This window comes from Mauremys reevesii, linkage group 19 (assembly GCF_016161935.1).
Source record: "Mauremys reevesii isolate NIE-2019 linkage group 19, ASM1616193v1, whole genome shotgun sequence".
NCBI lineage: Eukaryota > Metazoa > Chordata > Testudines > Geoemydidae > Mauremys > Mauremys reevesii.
In genome coordinates, this window is record NC_052641.1 from 9971955 (window position 1) to 9994000 (window position 22046).

Genomic DNA, 22046 nt, shown 5'->3' on the forward strand with positions numbered 1-22046 from the left:
GCCACCAGTGTAGGTCCCCGAGCACAGGAGGGAAGCAGTACAAGGGAGGATGCACATTCCCTGTGCATTGCACATCCCAGTTCTGTGCACAAGGCTGAAATGGGCTGGGGGGAGGAGAGGCTGTCCAAAACTAGGTAAGGGATGGGGTCAATCCATGGCATCAGCTTCTACATGGATCCTTTGATTCTCTCCTTCCCTTGGTATAAGGAGATGCCAGTGCTGTGCAGCCAGTGGGTCAGCACCAGGGAGACATATCGGCTGATAGGTAAAATCCTATAGTCAGATCCACCGGGCAGATCTCAGATGAGAAGCTTACAGTGGGAGGCTGCAATATGTAACTAGGGCATTTTGCAGGATTTTTCCATTCTCCATATATTCCATAGTTCAGCTTGGGACAGATATAACCCTGATGTAATATGTGGCATGCTATTTAAAGGAAACATACCATTTCTTCAAGGTTAACCCTCTTGATTTTCAATGTGGATTTATAATCTTAGACGAGCAAAGACCACTTTCTTTTAACCATCTTTACAGAATGGCAACGCTTCTGCAAAATTCCAGCGGGGGTTGTGAGATGTTGTGACAAGCTGCACATACAGCATGGCAGTGAAATGACGGGTATTTCGCGTTCCTACAGGCTTTACGGCTCTGACGTATCTGGCTGTGGCATAGCAGAGCTGAAAGTCAAGGAGGGTGTGTCTGGCAAAGCTAACACAGAGGAACACATTTATGAATGGATCATTGTTTTAGATGATTGGTGGGGATAAGGGGGTGTGATGGGCCATTCACCCCACACCAACACAGATGAGGTTAATGTGGCAAGAGAAGCCAATTGGTTTGAGCATTGGCCTGCTAAACCCAGGGTTGTGAGTTCAATCCTTGAGGGGGCCATTTGGGGAACTGGGGTAAAAATCTGGGGATTGGTCCTGCTTTGAGCAGGATGTTGGACTAGATGACCTCCTGAGGTCCCTTCCAATTCTATGATTCTAATTCACCGTAGGCTGCATCTGCTCGGGAACTATGGGGCAATGCGCCTGATTGAGAACAAAGATCACCTGGGCAGGAGCAGGCGGGGGCTTCTATAAAGCCTAGGAGTTGAGGATGGAATGGGGCTGCAGGGAGGTGAGCCTGCAGTCACGCTCCCTGATCCAAGAGGAAGAGGAGGAGCCTGAGAAAGGGCAGGGTAGGAAGGAGCAGTAAGGCCGAAGACCATAGACGTGAACTGCTAGTTCAAGTGCCTCTGGATTGGAACCTGATGTAGCGGGCAAGCCCGGGTTCCCCTATAAGCCGCTGCAGGAGTGGTGCAGTCAATGCAGAGGATATGGAGACTGCCTGAGACTGTGTGGAGTGAGACTCTGGTGAAACCCCGGAAGGGAAGGGCGACTGTGGAGGGCTGAGCCCCAAAGGAGAGGCACTGCAGCTCCCGACAGCGAGAAAGGGGCCGCAGAGCACGCGACTGAGACAATGGACTGAGTGACTGCCAGATGGGGCATGGCCAGTGGCGAGCTAATTCCCCAGATTGAGCCATGAGGAGGCGCCGATGCGTGGTGAGTAGCAGACCTCGTGATGGGGGAAATGAGAAATAATTTATTTGCCCAATAGAATGCCCACGTCTGCATAGCTGTTCAGATAATGATAAAAATATGTATAAACAATTTGTTCAACAACAAAAATGCCCAAACTCATCCCAGAAATGATTTATAATGAATCGTTCAGCCAGCTCTTGGCAAAGGGAAATGTCCCCAGTTGGTATAAATTGATTTACACTTGCTGGGGGTTTGGCCCAAAGTTTTCCTTCCTCTGATTCACATGCCACTTCGACATCTTGGTAAAATATTGCCTGAGATAATCGTGGATTATCTTGTGCAACAATCTGCCACCAGTACTTTAACGAGGGGCTCCCACGAAAAAAAGTGTGCCCCCCCCCTTAGCCTTCGATCAACCTTCTAGAAGGGAGTGCATGCCATTAAAGAGGGCTGGGGCAGAAGGCTGGAGAAGCGATGCCATTTGTTTTCCCACTGAAAACAAAACCACGTTTGCTTAACCATAACCAAGGAGGAAGGTGACGCCACACTGCTTGGCAAACAAATTTATAATAAGTGCACTTGCTGGAAAAAATTATAGGTTGTTCCTGAAAAATGCACTGCGTATATTGATAGCATAACATGGAATTCAATGTGTGCTGTCTAAATGGGGCGGAGGATAAAGACCTCTTAGGACTGGCTCTTGCCACCTTTCATTATGCTTGGTAATACCTTACTTTGCAAGTGGTCCCATTGGAATCGGAAGGGAAGAAACGGGCCCTTAGATGATACCTGCCATTTGGGGCAATCTTGTACACTCCAAGGGCAAAGAACCAGCTCTTCAGAAACATTTTTTTAAGTTAAGGAATAAGTTGCGTCCAGCAAAGATGTTTTAACAATATCTAGATTGGTACTGAACTCCTTTGGAGGCAGGCATTCGCCACAGTTCTCCTTTGCAGGGTAAATTTTAACATGTGTTTTCAAGGCACCCTTTCTACTAAATCAGTGCTCTGTTATCATTTGTGCCTTTCAGAGGCAAACAAAAGTACACGTCCGAAAAATGTCCCACCTGGGCTAAGACTGTGAATAAAAGAATATTCAGGCAAACATGTACGTTGGACAGCCAGAATGAGGCACCTTGAACCAACAATTTAACACCTCTATAGCAATGAGTATGTATTTCAATAGTGGTATATCTGGAAATCTCCTCCCAAAGCACATCAACACAGAGAGAGTGGAGCTGCTGGCTGCCGAGGTCTTGGACTAATTCCTGCTCGTGTCCAGAGATCTACAGAGGACTGGAAGAGACTCTTGCGAGCCTCCCATACAAAAGAATTTCGCATCTATAAAACATTGAGGAGCAAAGAGGGCGGGAGAGCTTAGAACAGCTTACAAAGCACTGGAGCATGTCATTAGAGGGGCAATCCTGCATTGACCATTGCTGGGGAGAAGAGTTCTCTTCCAAAAATAACATCTGTGATTCATCATTCTTCCTGTTACAGGGTCTACAGCCTAGGCACAAGAAGATGAATGAAGGGGAGTTGTTTTAGCCTTGTCTTGCAATTTTCATGGCCGCTGTATATTGTAGTGCTTTAATTACCTTTAATGAGCAGAAGAGGTTTGACATGGTATCACCAACCTGACAACTCCTTCCTTGCCTATTAAAATGAATGGGAATTGCACGCCAGATGCCCTTCTCCTCCCACCTGCGTGCAATGCTATGAAAACTTTAGGTGCAGAGTATGTTCTTAGTGTGTTGCTTCCTATGATCAATTTAGGGAGGAAAGGGGGAAATTGCTAATGGAAATGTGTCCAGATTATTTTCAGAATCATGTTTTATTCCTTCAATTGACTGTAATGGGACCGTGGGAGGCTTTACAATTGGCCATAAAACCTTACAGTCCAGGGTGGTGGTTTAATGAGCAGAGGGACTTATAAAAATGAAGGTAGTTTCTTTTTATGTAGCATCCTTTGAAAAAAAAGTAGTAGTCTTGGCTAATGTTTTATAGTGAGAGGGCAAAACAGGCAGTAAATGCTTCAGCAGGGCTGGGTGCAGTGCCAGTTATCAGAGGAGAAAGGGGGGAAGGGTGTGCAGAGATGAAAAAGAGGTGTGGTGAGAGTTGACAAGGGGAAGGACGAGGGGAGAGAATGGAAAGCAGCAGTAATAGGAGAAGGGAAAGTGAATTCAGAGGAGTGGGCTGTTAGAGGAGAAGGGAAGAAGGCAATACTGGAAAGTGTAGGAGCATCATTTGCTATGGTGACAGGGGGGCAGTTGCCTGTCCAGATCTTGATTTGACACACCCCCCCGCCAGACTTTTCATAGGACTATATTCTCCCTCATGTCTTCCACTTTTTGTCCCCTGCCAACTCTGCAGGATATAAGATGATCATATATAATGGTCTGTATGCTGACACAACTTTGCCCCCCGCTCTCCAGAATTTTTCTGAGATGATGTCCCCCGGGAATGGGAGAGGTGACAGTGAAGAAAAACCGGTAGGAGGTAGTCTTGGGGGGAAGCCAGTGTGGCAGTAGTAGGGGAGTGGAAGGTGCTAGTAATGGGGAAGTGGGGGAAGGCAATTGGTGGCAGAGGTGGGGGAGTGGAAGTGTTGATAGAGGAAGGACAGGTGAGTAAGATGCTTGCATGATTGAATCAGTAAGTTTTTAATGACTCCTCTGGAAATGTTAAGCTGTATCCCGGGAATATGGATTTTAGGAAATCTGATTCTGACCCCACGTTGCCCTCATTGTGTCAATGATTAGTCAGGGGCTCTTAAAGCTGTGGATTATTCAGCTGCTGCACAGGTTCACTCCATCCGTGGGCTAAATCTCTGCATGGAATTTTTACTGAAAAGAATGTGCCAAAAAGAGCCTACGTTGTTTTTATTCCCTCCCCCGAAGCCTGGTGTCCACCCTGCTGACTAATGTCTGTGACATTTCTCTCTCAGTCCCCCACTGCTCCAAACCAACCAAGTTCCTTAACTGCCAGTAGTGAGTGATAAAGAGTGCCTGAGGTCACTGCAGCCAGATAGTCTTTGGGTGATTATAAGGATTTGGAGCTTTGCCTAGGGATGGAGAAACCTCATTAGGTTCTGAGATTCCAATCAAACAAGCACAGATATTTATCCAAGCTTATCCTGACTTCTCCTCTGCAGAATTAGGCTAGATGGCAGCTCTCTAGTAACTCCTGCTTCCATTCAGGCCATAAATACCAAGGGCTAAGCTGAGCCCTAAAGGCACCGACCTGCAGCGGGGTGGAATGAGGTTGCACCACCCTAATGGGAGCTGTGGGAGGCATTGTATCTCCAGGGAGGCATACACTGCAGCATCTCCTGGGATGGTATACCCTGCTACCTTCTGCACAGCTAACCGGCTGCATGGACCACTGTGCGTGTGTGTGTGTGTGGCAGAAGCAGAGGAGCATGGGCCCTGTCTCCTCCAAGCCCCCTTTGGGGTTGACTGCACCTATAAGGGCACCCAGAGAAAGAAGATGCTTTGCTCCTCAAAGTCCTTGAGTGGGGAGGAGAAAGCTTGCATCCTACTCCCTCTGCATCCATCCAAGGGCCAAGGATGTACTGGTCTTGGGAAAACAGCCATGCTCGTGGTATTTTGCCAGTCTGCTCACCTGAATCTAGGCGCATGAAAATGGAAAAGAACAGGTAGTCAGGGACGAAATTACCCAATACCTATTTAAAGCCAACCCCAGCATCCCTCCGGAATTGTCTGCGATTCCCAGGATCACTACAGTACTGTCTTGCTGCATACCACTTTCACCATTTTGTTGCATTTGTTAAGCACTGATAACATGCCTGGTGTAGTATCACAGACAAAATGAAGGGCATCCCTGCTGCGAAGCGCTTACAGTCTAATAGGCAGAGGTAGAAACAACTGGGCTCATCGGGAAGCCGAGAGGAAGGATCATTTCCCTTCTCATGGGCTGTGCTGGAGGAGTGATCTTTAGGAGAGGCATGGGAGCAGAATGGCTTGTGTCTTGGCACACCAGGATAGGTGGGGTGTTGGGGGAGGTTTAGGTTGGATATTTTGGATATTAGGAAAAACGTTTTCACCAGGAGGGTGGTGAACCACTGGAATGGGTTACCTAGGGAGGTGGTGGAATCTCCATCCTTAGAGGTTTTTATGGTCAGACTTGACAAAGCCCTGGCTGGGATGATTTAGTTGGGGTTGGTCCTGCTTTGAGCAGGGGGTTGGACTAGATGACCACCTGAGGGGGAGGCGGGATAGCTCAATGGTTTGAGCATTGGCCTGCTAAACCCAGGGTTGTGAGTTCAATCCTTGAGGAGGCCACTTAGGGATCTGGGGCAAAAAATTGGCCCTGCTAGTGAAGGCAGGAGGCTGGACTCAATGACCTTTCAAGGTCCCTTCCAGTTCTAGGAGATTGGTATATCTCCAATTATAAAAATAAAAAATATAAAACCCTGATATTCTATGTCTGTAAGAGAGGCATTGGGACAGGAGTGGGAGAAGGAGACCAGTGGGTCTGAACACTGGAGATTATTTAGTCCACAATATAACAAGGAGTAACTTGGAGTTAATGGCCTGAGGAGGAGGGGATCAGCAGATTGCAAGCAATAGAAACAATTACAGTAAATTGCCCAGAAAAGTAGACTTTTTGAGGAGATTTATATATTCCCATTTATCAAAAATTAACCCCTGGCCTTCCACTGCACCCATCCTCCCATCCTGAATTTTCTAGACAGTGAAGTTCTTGACATCCTGATGCCTTATTTAGGGCAGTGCAGGTTCCCAGTTATGGCCCAGCTCTGTTATGGCCCATTACACGCTGCCCCTTCGGAATACGCTGTCAGTTCTTGTAAATTCCTTACGCCCCATGGACACGCCTCATGCAACAAGGATGGGGGATAGCTGAACACTGTCTGTGACTGTAATGTGCCAGCATACTGTGCAGTAGAGGAAACACCCCTGCAGCCTTCACTAGAATTCAGTGTCTCTTTCCCTGAGATGAACCACTAAAAACCAAAGGGGGGAAAAAAAGCATCCAAAAGAGAAATACTCTGTCCCTGTCATCTGCTTCTTATCCAAGATAACTGCGTACCACATATCCCAGGCATGAAGGCTGCATAAGCTTGTTAGCAAATCAATTCCACTTCTGCTGCGACCAGGCATGCGCCTTGAAGACTTTCAATCTTGCCCCTCCTTGATGATTTGCTAAGTTTAATATCTGTAATGGACTCTGGTGGCAGAGACATTCACGGTTCTTTTCCAACAGGAATTGCTGAATGGATGAATATGACTCATTCTGCAGCCAGGAGATAGAACGGTAGCCTTCTATATTCTCCTGGTTGGGTGGAGTGGGGTCGGGGGTATGCTTTTAAATAAATAATCTACCTTTCTGCTCCTGCTGCAAGCCCCTTCCTCGAAAAGATCCTCTCTCCGGGCTAAAAACAGGATTATGCAAAAAATAAAGGGAAAGGGGGAGCTGAGGGGATTCCTGCGAGGGTCAAACTTTATAACTTATGCCTTGCCTGGAAGTGCCATCAGAAATTAATATTTGTTACAGAAACCATGGGGCTGCATTAATATTTTACTCTGAAATGAATATTTAATTTGAAAGCTTTGATTTGAAAGTGAACAAGACAGCTGTGACACAAATAGTTGTGCTGATCGTGTTAAGAAACGTTAATGATTTATTGACGGTGTAGGACGTAATCACTTTACACTGGTTCAGTTACGTAATGCCTTTGAACTCTTGGTAGAGCGATTACCGAGAGCAAAATGCCGGCTGGCTTCCATGGTCCTTTTGGGAAAGACGGGTAGGAGGGAAAGCGTGAGTTTCTCCATAGTTAAGATTCCCACCCCATTCCCTGGAGCCATTCCTGCTGCGTAGACTGGAGCTTTGAGTAGTTGGAAGGTCCACCAAAGACAGCATCCTGCACCGTTTCCTGCTGTGAATCCTGCTTCCAGAGGTTGTGGCTACTGTAATCCGGAGTGCTCTGGAAGCGAGCGCTAACCGTTCCCCACAGCCAGTCCTCTCCTAGACTATCCCCTACAGTGACACCTTCTGGGAGAGGCTGGAACTTCTGTCGCTGAAAACTATTTGACCAAGGTGTTTTTGCCATTTCTTACAACTTTTCCTGCTAAAAATGACTAAGAGGAGAGTATCTGTGAGTTCTCATCTAACCAGAACTCTTAATCACCAAATACCTCTTAATAACTTCCTATAGCAGTAACTCTTGCAATGCTATAAACACCAGGCCTATGGTATCCATCAGCTGCCTCAAACTCCTGTCTTGGGTTTTCATTGGGTGGGGGGATAGGGGGAGCAGAAGGAGGGGTTTTGATCTGCCCCATTACGTGCATCCACAGATCAACATTAAAACTCAGCGGGATTTTTGTAAGAATCCTAGCTGAGATGTGGACACCCAGTTCCCATTACTTTGAATGTGAATTGAGCATCAAAATCCCTCAGATGGCAGCTTTGAAAACTCTCAGCCTGCGTTTCTGAATTTACTGAAAACTGACCTCTCATTTTTGTTCTTAGAGAGAGAGAAGAAAAACGCCTCCTAATAATGGGGGTGTGGAATGTGTTGCTGACGTGGTTTGTTACTTGTTAGCTGAGAACAGGAAAACTCATCACAAGAAAAATTAAAGGGAGACTGGTATTGAGGGGGAGGGGAATTGGCCTAGGGTACCTTGAAAGTTGTACCATACCGTAGGTCCTAGCCTCGTGATTCCAACAATGTGTTTCTTCTTAAAGCACGAAATTACAAGAAAAACAAAACCTGGCTTTACTGTGTGACCCAATATAAACAAACCAGGAGAATGTGGTTTTTTTTCTTTTCTTTTTTTCTTTTTTAACTTGGTGCCCTTGTAAAGATCAGTTTTAATAAGACATACGCCAGTGGAATCAGGAAGCAGAGACCCAAAATATAGGACACAATTAAAAGTAAATTAACATTGAAGCCTAATAATCTTTCTTCATTTAATTCTACTTAAAAAAAAAACCAAAAACTTTTAGTGAGTTTAGTGCTGGTGAGAGGTGGTGGATGGAGAAAGGTGGTGGAACTCTGTGTAACAAAGTAGAGCATGAGCAGTATCAATGCAAGCCTTCCACACTATCCAGGTGCACCCACCCTCACCTGCAGTCCCCACCTCCAGGGCGTGAGAGAATTGGATAGGCTGCCTCTGAATCTCCATTCGGTCCTCAGCCTCTGTGTCAGTCTCAACAAGGATGCCAGTGGGTAGCAGATGTGGTGGCTTTGTGACACGAATGTTCAAATGTGAGGATTGGGACTCCCACATGCAAATCACTGCATATAAGGTAATCAGAAGTCATTGGATAAGCCTAATAATCCTGGCCGTTCCCCCTGGAGGATGACATCATACATTAGAGGAGGCACTTCTAGCATACTTCAAACTACATAAAGACTTAGGGGATAATACAAAGCCCATGAAGTTGAAGGAAAGATTTCGATTGAGTTCGAGGGGCTTTGGATCAGCTTCTGAAGGAGGGAGATTTAATAGGTACTTCTAACGGAACTGCAGTTGCCTGCCACACTGCAGGGGTGCAGGTGGCAAGTTTTCTGCAGCCCATTTAGAGAACCCAAGTTGGTGTGACACTCAGGTGTCCATGTAACATCCCCCATATTCTAACCAAGGGCCTGGCCAGTGCTCCAGACGTTGTAGTGTCCTGTATCACACCAGGACATCAGTGAGGGGCCCCTCCACTTCCCTGAAGAACCAGATAAGCACAGCAGAAGATAAAGGGGTATTTTTTTCAAAAGTGCCCTTAATTTCATGGACAGTGAATGAGGGGTACAGGCAATGCCCCCCTTAAAATGTTGACCTAGACCTGCCACTGGTTTGTGAGCAATGGTACACCTTGGTCCATGATGTATTTACACATTAAGATCGATGGAGATGGATTGCATTTATTTACTCTCAGCTTTAGTGATGGGAAAAGGGCGGTTTGCCATCAGCCTCACATATGGCAGTTGTTTCCTATAAATGTACTATATTGTATTCATTTCACTCAGTGACATATCACAGAAAGCCATCAATGCCAAGTTTCTAACAGAACCCTCCCACCCCTCCAATTTTTAGCTAGGGCTGGTCTCAGGTTTGTTTGATTTTTCTTGTGGGTTTTATTTTCTTCTTTTCCTTTGTCTGCCTATCTTCTGTTTTTTCCCCCCTTCCTTTTGTTTGTTTGTTTTGTTTTGTTTTCTTACTGTATTTGAGGAATCTCTATTGCACTCAAAAGCTTGGGAGGAATGACTGAAATGTTTTGATTTAATACGGTTCTGCCTGCACTTTCCTTTCACAGATCAATTAATTTCTGCACGTTGTGACAGTGTAATACTCGGGAAGAAAAAGGAGCAAAGCCTAATGAGGGTGGGAGAGAAGGCAAGGAGGAGAGGCTCTAGCATGTTTCTATGTTCTGATGCAATGGGGATGGAAAACACTCTCAAGAAACTTTGCAGGAGCTGAAGCAAAGCACGTTACTGAAAGGGAACAGTGATGGGTGGACCTACCTCCACCTTACATCTGGCAGACAGGACCTTGTGCCATACAGACAGATCACTGCAGATGAGTGTCTTCCTTCACCATCCCAGCATTTCCAGAACTGTGTGACTAGATAGGACCAGGATTTATGCAATGCTCTGAATTGGATATGGTCCTTCCACTCCCCTTTCTCCAATCCTGCTTCTGAACCCAAGGAACCAACCAGGAACACAGTTGAAGGGGTCCAATGGCCATTTGTAATTTGCCCTCTTTGCCATATCAGTAGTGCTTTGGGGCTGCACGAGGCAAGATGACTCGTGATTGCAGCCCCTGCCTAGGACTGAAGAGACCTGGATTCAGTTCCCTACTCCTTCACAGGCCTTAGGCAAGTCATTTAGCCTCTCTGTGCCTCAGTTCCCCATCAGTACAATGGGGATAATAGCATTGCCCTATTTCACAGAGGGCTTGGAGGATGAATACACTACAAATTATGAGGACTCACATACAGTGGTGATGGGCAGAGGCAGATTACAATTTTGTGGGGTCAGAGCAAGTGGGGGGCCCCTCCACCCACCCCGCACACCTGCCAGGGAAATAGGGTCGGGGTGTGAGGGGCTTGCAGGGCAGGTGAGTGGAGCAGGACAAGCCAGCGGAGTGGGGCAAGCCCCTGTGCCCTGCTCCCTGGCAGGAGTGACGGGCAGGTGGAGCGGGTCAGAGTGCCAAGGCCCATGGGCACAGGTCCTGTTGGCCCAGTGGCTAATGGGCCACTGGTGATGGGGACCATATGAGTCCCCAAGGGCTTATCTCCATGGGGGAAGACTGGACTAGCCATTCTGAACTAGCACCCCATGTGCTAGTGCCAAATAAGAATGTCCACGCAGGAAGTAGGTGTGGAATAGCTATTGCACTTTACATTTACATCCTAGCAATTTTGCACTGACTTTCCCATGAATCCCTCATGCAGACAAGATAGAGATTCTGAAAGGTGTATGGCTTTTGTCAGCTCCATTATGTTGCTTCCCCATTCAGTAGGGATTGGTTTACCTATGCAGAGTGACCTACCTTTCATTTTCATCCATTTCTTCAGTTGTTGTGGAAGGGCCATTAATTATCATTCCTGGCAGGGTCCTTGGGGTCAGCTGAAGCCCCAGAATCAGAGAACCAGGTGGCAGTGCAGAGTTGATAGTTGACTGCTGCTTCTGTGGTGGGCAGCACTACCTGCCTCACTTAGGGGGAAGGTTAAGGACTCATTGGTGGGAAGAAGACAGGAGTTCATCAGGGAAGCTATGAAGGTGTCTGTGCTAGGGGGAATGGGGCTGGGTTTGGAGGACAAATCTGTGTGGGGAACGCATTAGGAGCATGGGGGAGAATTTAACTTTAATCTACCCATTGATTTGTTGTAGATGGGCCCAAGCCACAAAATTTGAAATAGGATCTGAACTTTACTAACGTTCAGGGTGTTTAGATCCAGGGCTTTGGTTTAGCCCCTTGCACTGTACAAGTAGGGGTGATGGCTAAGTTCAGATCTGACTGTGAAAGTTGAGGTAGTTTGGATCAGGGGGTTCAGTTTGGGCCCATATCTCGTGTGGGTGGGACATTGCAGTTGTGTTACTCAAATGGCATTTGAGAGAAAGAAGTAAGGGGATTTCTGAGGAGCAGAGAGAGGCCTTTCTCCCAAGTTTTTTCTCTTGGCTTTCATTCTATTGAAAGGCACACAGTGTCTTTCTCCTGATCAGTTTGTTTATCACTTACTTGATTATCTTCCTCAGCAGCAAGACAAGACAGGTTTTCCCCTTTGATCCTGTCAGCATCACCATTCAGAATAGAAAATTGGTTCTGGGGAAAAAACACTTGGGTGTGTTTGACTCATTTGTGAAAGTCATGCGACCTGATAGATGGCATAATGTGTCCTGGCCTGACCTGATCTAAAGGCCTCCCCAGGTGGCTGTTTGAATTTTCCAGGTTATTCTGGAGCCAGGTACTCCAGAGTACATTTCTATCCCCCTCTGACCCCTACTCTCGTCACCTCATGCACATGCATTAACCAGCAGAGCACCTTGCTTCTGGCTTTCAGAGCAGTTCACTCAGCTCTTCTACTGTAATGCCATACCATACTGACTCAGCCTTCAGGAGAGCTGAGCGAGCGGTACATAGAGCACTACTTGCTTCCCCATCTCCCGGACACACAGCTCCCTTCCAGAGCAGCTGTCAATACCATGCTGTCCTGAGCCAGCCACCAGAATCTAGGAGCAAAGGCATCCCAACTTCTCTGCTGCCCTAGGCTCCCGGTCTCCCCATCCAGAACGACTGTCAGTAACATACCATTCTTTCTGTTTTCTTTTTAAAATGAATTATGGCTGGAGAAAGTTGCTGGATTGACAGCTCTGGAGACTGATGTCTTCCATGTATCCGCAGAACAGGTACAGAATCAGTAGAGGCCGCATAATTTCCCCCCACTCCCCCGCACCACTGTGCTTTATCTTTATTGTAGAGAAAACATTTAGAGGCCTAAGAAAAGAGTTCAGTCTACATAGCCTATTCAGTCCTTGACCTCTCTGCTGAGACTGCCAAAAGGCGGGGTGGAGGGGTGCTAATTAACAGCAACCGTAGTGGTATGTTTTGTGTTATGGCTACATGCCCATTTGGATTAAACGTATCTACTAATATATTTACAAAGACAGGGGACCCTTGTGTAATAAAAAAGCCCCCTGTCTTTTCCATCTTGCAGTTCTTTGGCTGTCCAGCGCTGGCTAATAAGGAGTTGCTCTTTGGTTTGGCGTAAATGTATTTTTCCCCTCTCTGAGACAGCCTTTTTCTCTGTAGTTGGAAGCTGCGTACATTGCACATCCTGGGCCTCATTTTCAGAGGTATAGCACCCCCATAGCTCCCACTGACTCCAGGAGGCGCTGCAGGTGCTCAGTGCCTTTGGAAACCAGGCCTGAAGAGGAAAGTCTTTTCCTCCAGTCTTTGGAGGAAAGCAAGGAGGTTGCTGACAAAGTCGTCTGTACAGAGTAAGTATGACTGTGGAGTAAGCAAAGCAGCTGCCATGTGACAGTCCTCCTTGTGAAAGTCAAAAAACAAATCATCTACTAGTTCAAGGACGAAGAACACATTGTCGTCTTTCATTTATGTTCATGGACAGTTGGAGAGCTTCCCTGCCCCCCGCCCCCACCCCAGAAACTTGTAGTAGTAGCCCATGTTAGCCTAATGATCAGATAAACAGATTTTGCGGGCAGAATAGTCATTTACCAGATTTCTTTCCTCAGCATTTGACCGGAAGCCAGACATCCTGTAGATTTTAAAAATCTTCCAATGAGACAATTTGGGACTTCATCTCAGTTCTGTTTTGGAATACCAGACATCCAGTTAGTGCACCCCGGAATGCAGTCTCCTTGTTTAGTCTGCTGCATTTAGCCTTTCTCGAAGTGATATACATGTTACTATATCTTCATGCCAATCTGGAAATTCTTTATTAGACAAAAGGGGGGTGATCAGCATTGATTAATATGTAGCACTTTTGTAGCAAATTCCATCTGAGGATCTCAAATCTCTGTGCAAACAGGCAGGTCATCCACTAACTAGGTGACCGAATTTCCCGGTATTATTGGGACCATCCCGATATTAGGGGATTTGTCTTGTATACACAACAGTACCCCTTCCCTCTCCAGAAAAAAAGTGTCCTGATTTTTCCCACTTGCTGTCTGGTCACCCTACATTTAACACTTTCAGGTAGCTGAATAATATTATCCTTCTTAAATGAAAGGAGAACGTGAGGTATAAAGTGGTTGTGACTTCAGTGACTTGGTAGGCAAGTTGGGAATAGAACCCAGACCAGTCATGTGCTTTATCCCCAGTACACGCTAAAAAGGGGCGAAATCCTCAGCTGGAGTAAAGTGTCGTAACTTCACTGAAGTCAATGTAGCTGTGACTATTTAAACGGGCTGAGGATCTGCCCCCAAAGATTTTTTACATTATTTGCTTATTGCTACATTATTATTTTTTTAAGTAAGGGTGAGTAATGTGGATTTTTAACGCTCCCTAAGGGGATCGCTTTACCCTCTTCTGTGTAGAAGTGAATGGCAACTCGGAGTCCGTATGCCCTAGACGGCTTTGAAAATGTCTCCTCTGCAGACCTGAAGAGTTGTGTGGAGCTTGGAAGCGTAGTATGTGTCTCTTTCACCAACAGAAATTGATCCAATCAAATATATTATCTCACCCACCTTGTCTCTCCCCTCAGTGTGTCCCTTTCCTGATTCTATCAACTGGAGCTTTAACATGAGTTTCAGGAGCCCTGCTTGAGATAGTCCTCCACCCAGTGCTAATGAGATATAGTTAGATGGGAATCAGTGTTAGCCTGGGGCTTTAAATAAAGGATGCAGTAGGTTCCTCCTGGAACAATTTGCTGGTGTTTTGTCACTCTTGAGATTAGCAGAGAACAGAGCAATGCAAACATCTTTTGCAACAGGACAAGATCCCCTTTTGAGTCTGCCTTCTGCCCTCAGCTAGTAAACACAACTTTAAAAACAGCCAGCCAAAGCCCTTACTACCTGTATCCTACCATAGAAGTCCAAAACACCATATTATTGAAAATTATTTGAGGTCATTGCTGTAGTTTATGGCATTGAACAGAGCTCTTTGCAGAGGGGAGGACTTGTAGAGCAGACCCATTTGGTAGGATTAACGCAAAGAAGAAGACTGTTGAATGCTATAGTATTCTTAAAGCTCATTTTAGCTGTCTAGGGGACAGGAAGAAGCAGGAAATTCCCGAGTTTAGGGTAACGTTTTTATCCCAGAAGCTGCATCTCAAAGACAATACCCTGGTCTCCTTAAAGGCCCAGTTCCGCAACCCCTGTTACGATGAGTGTGGCCTCTGTCCTGTTCACTGAAGTCCATGGGAGAGGGATCACACCTTATTTATGCAGATATTCCTATTGAGCTCATTGAACTCTTGGGGATGGCTCTCATAAGGAGGAGTTTCAGAAATGGACTTTACATGTCCAGATGATATTGACGGGTATTTTGTCATGCAGAAGGGAGACAGATATTGGATGACATCCTGATCCTCTTGAAGTTAATTGGGAGTTTTGCCTTTGACGTCATTGGAGCCAGGATTTCACCCACTGAGTCCATACTGACCAGAATATTGCTAAAAGCTGTTGCATAAAACTGAAAGGGGAATCTTTGATTTAAAATGATTTTGGGAATCAAACTCGGCTGTGTTACTTCACTGTAAATGCAGAATAACCCCACTGCTAGCGTTGCCAGTTTTGGTTGGATGTATTCCTGGAGGTTACTCAGGATTTACACTGGTGTACTAAGGGCAGAATTTGGCCCATTGTTTATATCTTGTCTATGGCTATCAAATTTTCTTTTCATTATAACCACAATGGAATAGAATTCAACGTATTACTCACCTCGCCCTCCCACCTTCCCAAAAATGTAGAATTTATTTAATGAATGTAATTAAAAAAAACCCAAAATGCATCCTATTGCTGGAAATGTGATATTTCATGAGAGAAATTTGAAGGATAAAGTAACTGAATTCCAAACAAACAGGCTGATCGGCATGGTAGGGAAATGCACTTCTCTGCAGGAGAGAAGTTTAAAGTAAAAGTTTACAGCCATGACTGACCCCTTTATAAAGCAATCAATATATTTTTTTGACTTTGTAATTTATTGCAATTCTCAATTCTTTTGTAGCTCAAGCAACATGTTTAAAATTCACAAGAGGCTATATAAGGTAACGTCATGTGTACATTTGTTTACAGAGTAACTGAGGAAATTACAATTGGTGAGTCTCTTATCCAGGAATAATCTTCTTCTCATTCCAAAGCATCTCTACAGAGACTGGGAGCAGTGCAATGGTGCCACTGATTCCTGTCCATGGCTTGTTCTGCCATTAAGCCCAGCCTGGGCATTTCCTGGTATACAAAGTCCTGCCATCTACTCAGTGATCTGCTTCTGGGTCTGAATGTCCTTTATTGTGTTTGCATCATTTTTTTGGCATCCTATCATCTATTTGTCTTCTACAGTGTCTCCACCATCATAATCTTTTTTTATTACAGCCCGTTCAGTACCCTGATTTTACATTCTACTCTCCTTCTGACATCTTAAAATCATTCCACTTTATATCTGCCGTCTTCCAAAGAACTCTCATCTCTACTGCCTCCAGCCTTCTGACGTCTGTTGCATTTAATGAAGCTGCTTCCAGACCATAGAGTAATACTGTTAGCACGCTGGTTTGATAAATTTTCACATTGATACAAAGTCTAATATTTTTATCAGTCCATAATGTCATCAACTTCTGCGCAGCACTTGTTGTTAAGGCACATCTTCCTTTAACCTCATTGGTGATGGAACCATCGATAATAATCAAACTTCGTAGACGCACACAAGGTTTCACTTGTTCGATGATGCCACAGCTGCTGCATTTCAACAATTTATCTATGGTTCCTTCTCCAAGATACAACCGCGTTGTCATCTTGGCATTTATCAGTCACGTTGAGTATACCTATTTTCCAAGGTAATGAAGAGCATCATCATTAATTAAGACATGTCTGCCGGTTGTATGATGTCGTGTGCATAAGATAAAGAGCTTACCACTAGTTCAGTGGTTCTCAAGCTGTGGGTTGGGACCCCAAAGTGGATCACAACCTCATTTTAATGGGGTTACCAGGGTTGGTGTTAGACTTGCTGAGGGCGGGAGCTGGAGCCCAAGCCCAAGCCCCACCACCCAGGGCCGAAGCCAAAGTCTAACCCCACTGCCTGGGGCCAAAGCCCAAGGGCTTCAGCCCTGGGTGGCGGGGTTCATGCTTCGGCTTCAGCACTGGGTGCTAGGGCTCATGTTACAGGCCCTCCCAACTGGAGCTGAAGCCCTCGGGCTTTGGCTTTGTTCCCCCTGCCTGAAGCAGCGGGACTCAAGTGGGCTCAGGTGTTGGTCCCTTCTCTCGGGGTCATGTAGTAATTTTTGTTGTCAGAAGTGGGTTGCGGTGCAATGAAGTTTGGGAAACCCTGCTCTAGATCATCCAATGTCACGCCCTCCAACTCATCTACCGTTCTTAACGTCCAATTTAAGAACCTAACGATAAGTGATGGGATTCCATGCTTCCTTGTTTTACACCAAATTTGACTTGAACCAGTTGCCTATTTTTTCTCCAATTCTTAAAGCATTACAGGAGTATTCATGCATAACTTAGTAATATCCAGTAAAAAAGGGAATATAATAGCAGTAGTTTAATGTTTTAGGTTAGCATATTTATACACTATTTTGAATACACAGCAATAGGCAGTAAAGGACCCATAACAATGGAACTTTGATGTGAATTGTATGCAGGTAACTAAGGCAGGGTATAAACTTTGTCTCATGCACTCATTTTCAAACAATATGGAGATTAAGTAAAGATGGACAACTTGTTAAAGAAAAAAAATTAGAATCCCTTTTTTGAAAAATTGTCAATGAGCCCAAATCAGCCTCACCCACTCCCAATATTCTTTTGACATTGTTTTCATTTTTGCTCTGCCTCTGTATTTCTCGGTTCCACAAGGGTCAAAAGTGGAAATGTCCAAATCTCAGGAAGGAGGCTTTTTCTGTCCCGGTCATTCTGGCCCAACTGGCAGCCAAAATCTCATGAGAAATTCAATTTTTTGGCGATTGCTAGCCCGAATTACAGTTCAGAGCTTTCACGTATGGCACAGCTCTGATGCTGTCCATCTGCACAAGGTTGAATTTCATTTGTTGTGAGAAAGGGAAGCAGGATTTGATGCATAGGCTAAGGGAATCCTGTTAAGGGAATGTTTGCTCATTTCTTTTTTCTAAAACTTTTCCTGGAACATGCAGATTTTTATATCTTGCTTTTTGTTTACATTTTCTTTAAGTCTCATTAGTAGAGCTGGTCAAAACTTGGAATTTCCAAATTAGAAGAAAAAGTTAAAATTTGGAATTTCCCACCAAATGAAAATTCCTTTTCAGAACTATTGAAACAACTTTAACAAACGGTTTCATTTTGTTAATGCTGAAATGGTTTATTTTGACTTTATTATTTAGACTTGTCTATAATATAATTTAATATAATAGTCAAAGTGATACATTTGAAATGGAACATTTCGATACTTTTTCATCTAAATATTTCTGCGAAATCAATACGTTCCTGTGAAACTTTTTCATTTAATTGAATCCCCATTTTCTGATGGAAAATTATTGCATTGGAAATTGTGGCCTTTTACTACTTAGGTCTTTTACTACCAAGTACTGCCCTTGCCAACCTTTCTCGGGCAAAATTCCCATTGACTTCTGTGGGAGTTTTCCCAGTGGATAGGGCACTGGATTGGGAGTCTGGAGGACTTGTTTTTTATTCCTGGATCAGCCATTGATCTGATGTGTGATCTTGGGCAGGTTCATTTTATTTCTGTATACCTCTGTTTCCCCCCGCCCACCACCACCATCCATCTTGTCTATTTAGATTGTAGACTCTTTGGGGCAGGAACTGTCTTTCAGTATGGGTTTGTGCAGCACCTTGCACAATGGAGCCCTAGTCTCGGTTAGGTCCTCTAGGTGCTACTACAGGCCAGATTATAAATAATAATTTAATAAGGTACTCAGGTTCAGATCCTCTCTGTAAAGAATGCATGGAATTGAACGTGCCCTTTCTTTTTCTGTCATTTCTTATATTGCAGTACTCACGCATGATCATATCATAGCATGTGTTTTGATCAGTAATTGTTAATCTGTATCTGCCATACACAGATGTTGCAAGGCTTAATTCACAAGTACCTGTGTTGCATTTTGAGGTCTTTGTGTGGAAAATGATATAGACTTACAAGTGGTTTTTTTTGTTTTGTTGTTGTTGTTTTTTAAGATCATTATCCCAATTCAGGCTAATGCCTGGGAGACCCTTGACCTGGTTAGAGAGGTGCTGAGCATCTACAGTACCATATTGACTTCCACGATACCCCTTGGATGCCCAGCACCTCTGTAATTCAGGTCCCCATTGTCAGGGGCGGCGCTAGGCATTTTGCCGCCCCAAGCACGGCAGGCAGGCTGCCTTCGGCGGCTTGCCTGCAGAGGGTCCGCTGGTTCTGCGGCTTTGGGGACCAGCGGACCCTCTGCAGGCAGGCTGCCAAAGGCAGCCTGCCTGCCACCCTCGCGGTGACCGGCAGAGCGCCCCCAGTGGCTTGCCGCCCTAAGCACAAGCTTGGCATGCTGGTGCCTAGAGCCTGCCCATTGTATATTCCTGAATATTTGCAAATTAGCGCACAAACAAAAAATCCTCACATATATTCACATTAATAATAATTTTAAAAAAATCTAGGTTACCGATTGAAATAATTGATTTTAGTTAATTTTGCACGTGTATTCTAGATGTAATTATCTATCATGAAACTTCTTATTATACTAGTAGTATAATATATAGAAGCAACAAGGTCATAATAATTGGAGATTTCACTGCAGCGACTCTATTAAATGTTTGCATAAGAACAAGGCCGCTAGTATTTTGGGGGAGGTTAGGGAGAGTTGTTGGGTTTGTGAATTAATATAGTGGGAAGTAACCAGGCTGTAGTGTACTTTTTCTGAATGGAATAGTAGCCTATGGATTTATAATGCACTACTGCTAACTCATTTCCACTTATTAAGTACTTAGAAAAATCCTTTTTGTTGCCATCAGGGGGAGCTTTTGAGATCTTTCAAGAGTGACTATATATATTTAAAAAAAAAGAAAAGAAAAGAAAAAAAAAGAAAAAAACGTCCCAGCTCAGAAACAGAGATCCACAAACCAGCAAGCAGCCAGAATCTTACCTGTGGCTACAACTAAGCCAAGGAAACCAGGGGAGCTGAATTCCTTAGATTTGAAAAATCAGCCAAATTGAGAGAGGATTTTTTCAATCAATCAAAAATAAAATTAATCATTTTTATTATTTAAAAAAAAAAACAAAAAACCCAAACCAAGAGTCTTTGGGAGCATTCAAAAGGCAAACCCTGCTCTGCTGCTACAGCTTCTGGAAAGCAAATGCTCTTCAAAAAGCTTCACTCCTTTTTGCTCCTGATGATCGGATGGGGACCTTTGATGCAACATTTGGATTAGCTGCACACAACTGCACTGAGGGGGACCACAAAAGGGGGAGCCTGGCTGATTGCATAACTTTAAGAAAATAGTAAGAGGGGAAGAAAGAATTAGAGAGAGAGAGAGAGAGTGAAAAAGAGAAAGAAAGCAAGCAATTTAAAAAAAAAATCTGAGAATCAAGTTTCAAGACTCTTTATGTGCTGCAGAGGAGCATGAGGTTTACCAGCAAAGTGCAAAGGGGAGTCTTAGAGGAGAAATAGCTCACTCTTTTGCCAAGAGAAAAAATAGGAATGTGTGTTTTGGACTGGACTGAGGAGGAAAGCTGGGGAGATTGCAGAAAGGGGGGCAGGATTTTTATCACATTGGTACCTTCACATTAATTGCCCTCTTTAAAAAAATAAATAAAAGAGGAAAGAGGGGAAGGAAAAGAACAGAAGGGAAGGAAAGGGGGGGGGGGTGAAGAAATCAGCAAAAGTGTTTCAGACTCTGGAGCTATCTGCCCCTTCAAGCTGATTGATTAGTCATGATCCCTGCAGTTTTAATGGGAATCATTCAATTGGGAAGGTGGAGCACCCCAGAGTAGATTAGCATATTCTTGTTTACTCATCTTCTGAGGGGCTTTTTCTCTTTTCTTTCATTTTGTGAAGAAGAAGGGAGGGGGGAAGAGGCTGGGGGGGGGGAAGGAGGGGGTTGTGGCTTACGTTATAAAGGAGCCAAAAAAATAAATAGATTAGAGCATCTTTGGGGGGGGAGGGAAATCAGTGGGTCTGTGTCTTGGAGAAAGCTCTTTTTTTTTTTAAGAAGAAAAAAATAAAGGGAAGAAAATCCAGCAGAGAAAAGAAGAGAGAGAGGAATTCCAGCTGTGGAGGAATAGAGAAGAAGAAGAAGAAGACAGATAGAGTAGGAAGAACAGAGAAAAACATTTTAACCCAAGAGGAGTTTTTGTTTTATTTTATTTTAAAAGGGAAAAAATCTATAAGCAGGAAAGAAAGAAAGGAAGAAAAAAAGAAAAGAAAAAGCAACTGAGAAGGGTTATAAAAAGAGCAAATACCCAAGAAGGGTGAACAGGAGAAGAAAGTCAAGGCAAGGAGGAGCCCAAAGCTGGCAGATCGGGAGGATTTGCAGGGGAGAAGGGGGGGGAAGATTGGAAATGCAGCTCTGGAGTTTGCTGCTGCCTCTTGCGCTTCTTTGTACAGCCGTAGCCAGTGGACCCGAATGTGGGATGGACGAGCGCTCCCGCAGGGCAAGAAGGGACACCAGGCACACCCGCCAGATCCACTACACCGCCCCGGGCACCTGTGCCACCAGGTTAGCCCGAGGCAGGCGTTCCACTGCTAGTCTGGAGCCTCTGCCTGTCCCCCGCAGGAGGCAACAGCGGGAGGTAAAGGGCGAAGAGGATTCCCTTACCCCAAGCAGGGCGCTCTATTTCAGTGGACAAGGTGATCAGCTGCGGCTGAAAGCAGATATTGAGCTGCCCAGAGATGCCTTCACTTTGCAAGTGTGGCTGAGAGCTGAAGGAGGACAGAGATCACCAGCTGTCATTGCAGGTACGTAGCGCCCTGTGCCTGTAGCATCCCTTTTATGTTTCACACATCTGCAGAACAGCCAAGTGTCGGCGCGCGCATGTGTGTACAATGTGTGAATGTATATTTAAATATGTGTATATATATGTGTGTGTCTGTGTGTGTGTGTCTCTACGTGTACATATACATGTATTGATGTATGTATACACGTTTGTGTGTTTATTAGCGATATCTCTACATTTGATGAACTAGAAACTCAGCAAACTATCTGAAAGTGTGTGTGTATATATATATGTGTGTGTGTGTGTATATGAAAGTTAAGTAAACTTTTGCCGGAGGTGATGGCATTATTCCAAATAGTCTCTTTATTTTTAAATTAATGTACAAATGGGAAGGCGAGCACATTCTATACGTTTCTAATTTAATTTGATAAGGAAAAATAGAACTGTAGGAAGTAAGTGTG

General features: G+C 44.7%; 1 protein-coding gene across 2 annotated transcripts in view; it reads left to right on the plus strand.

Annotated features, from left to right (window-relative positions):
- PAPPA (pappalysin 1) overlaps nucleotides 1-22046 on the plus strand; it is a 452227-nt gene that overhangs the window by 211149 nt on the left and 219032 nt on the right. Inside the window, exon 1 of one of the 2 annotated variants that reach the window (XM_039506690.1) lies at nucleotides 20881-21607. The exons of the other annotated variant lie outside the window; for it this stretch is intronic. Within the exon in view, the coding sequence (XP_039362624.1) occupies nucleotides 21211-21607 (397 nt within the window). The 5' untranslated portion in view covers nucleotides 20881-21210. Of the gene's footprint in view, nucleotides 1-20880; nucleotides 21608-22046 lie in introns of those variants that run through there. 2 annotated transcript variants of the gene reach the window in all.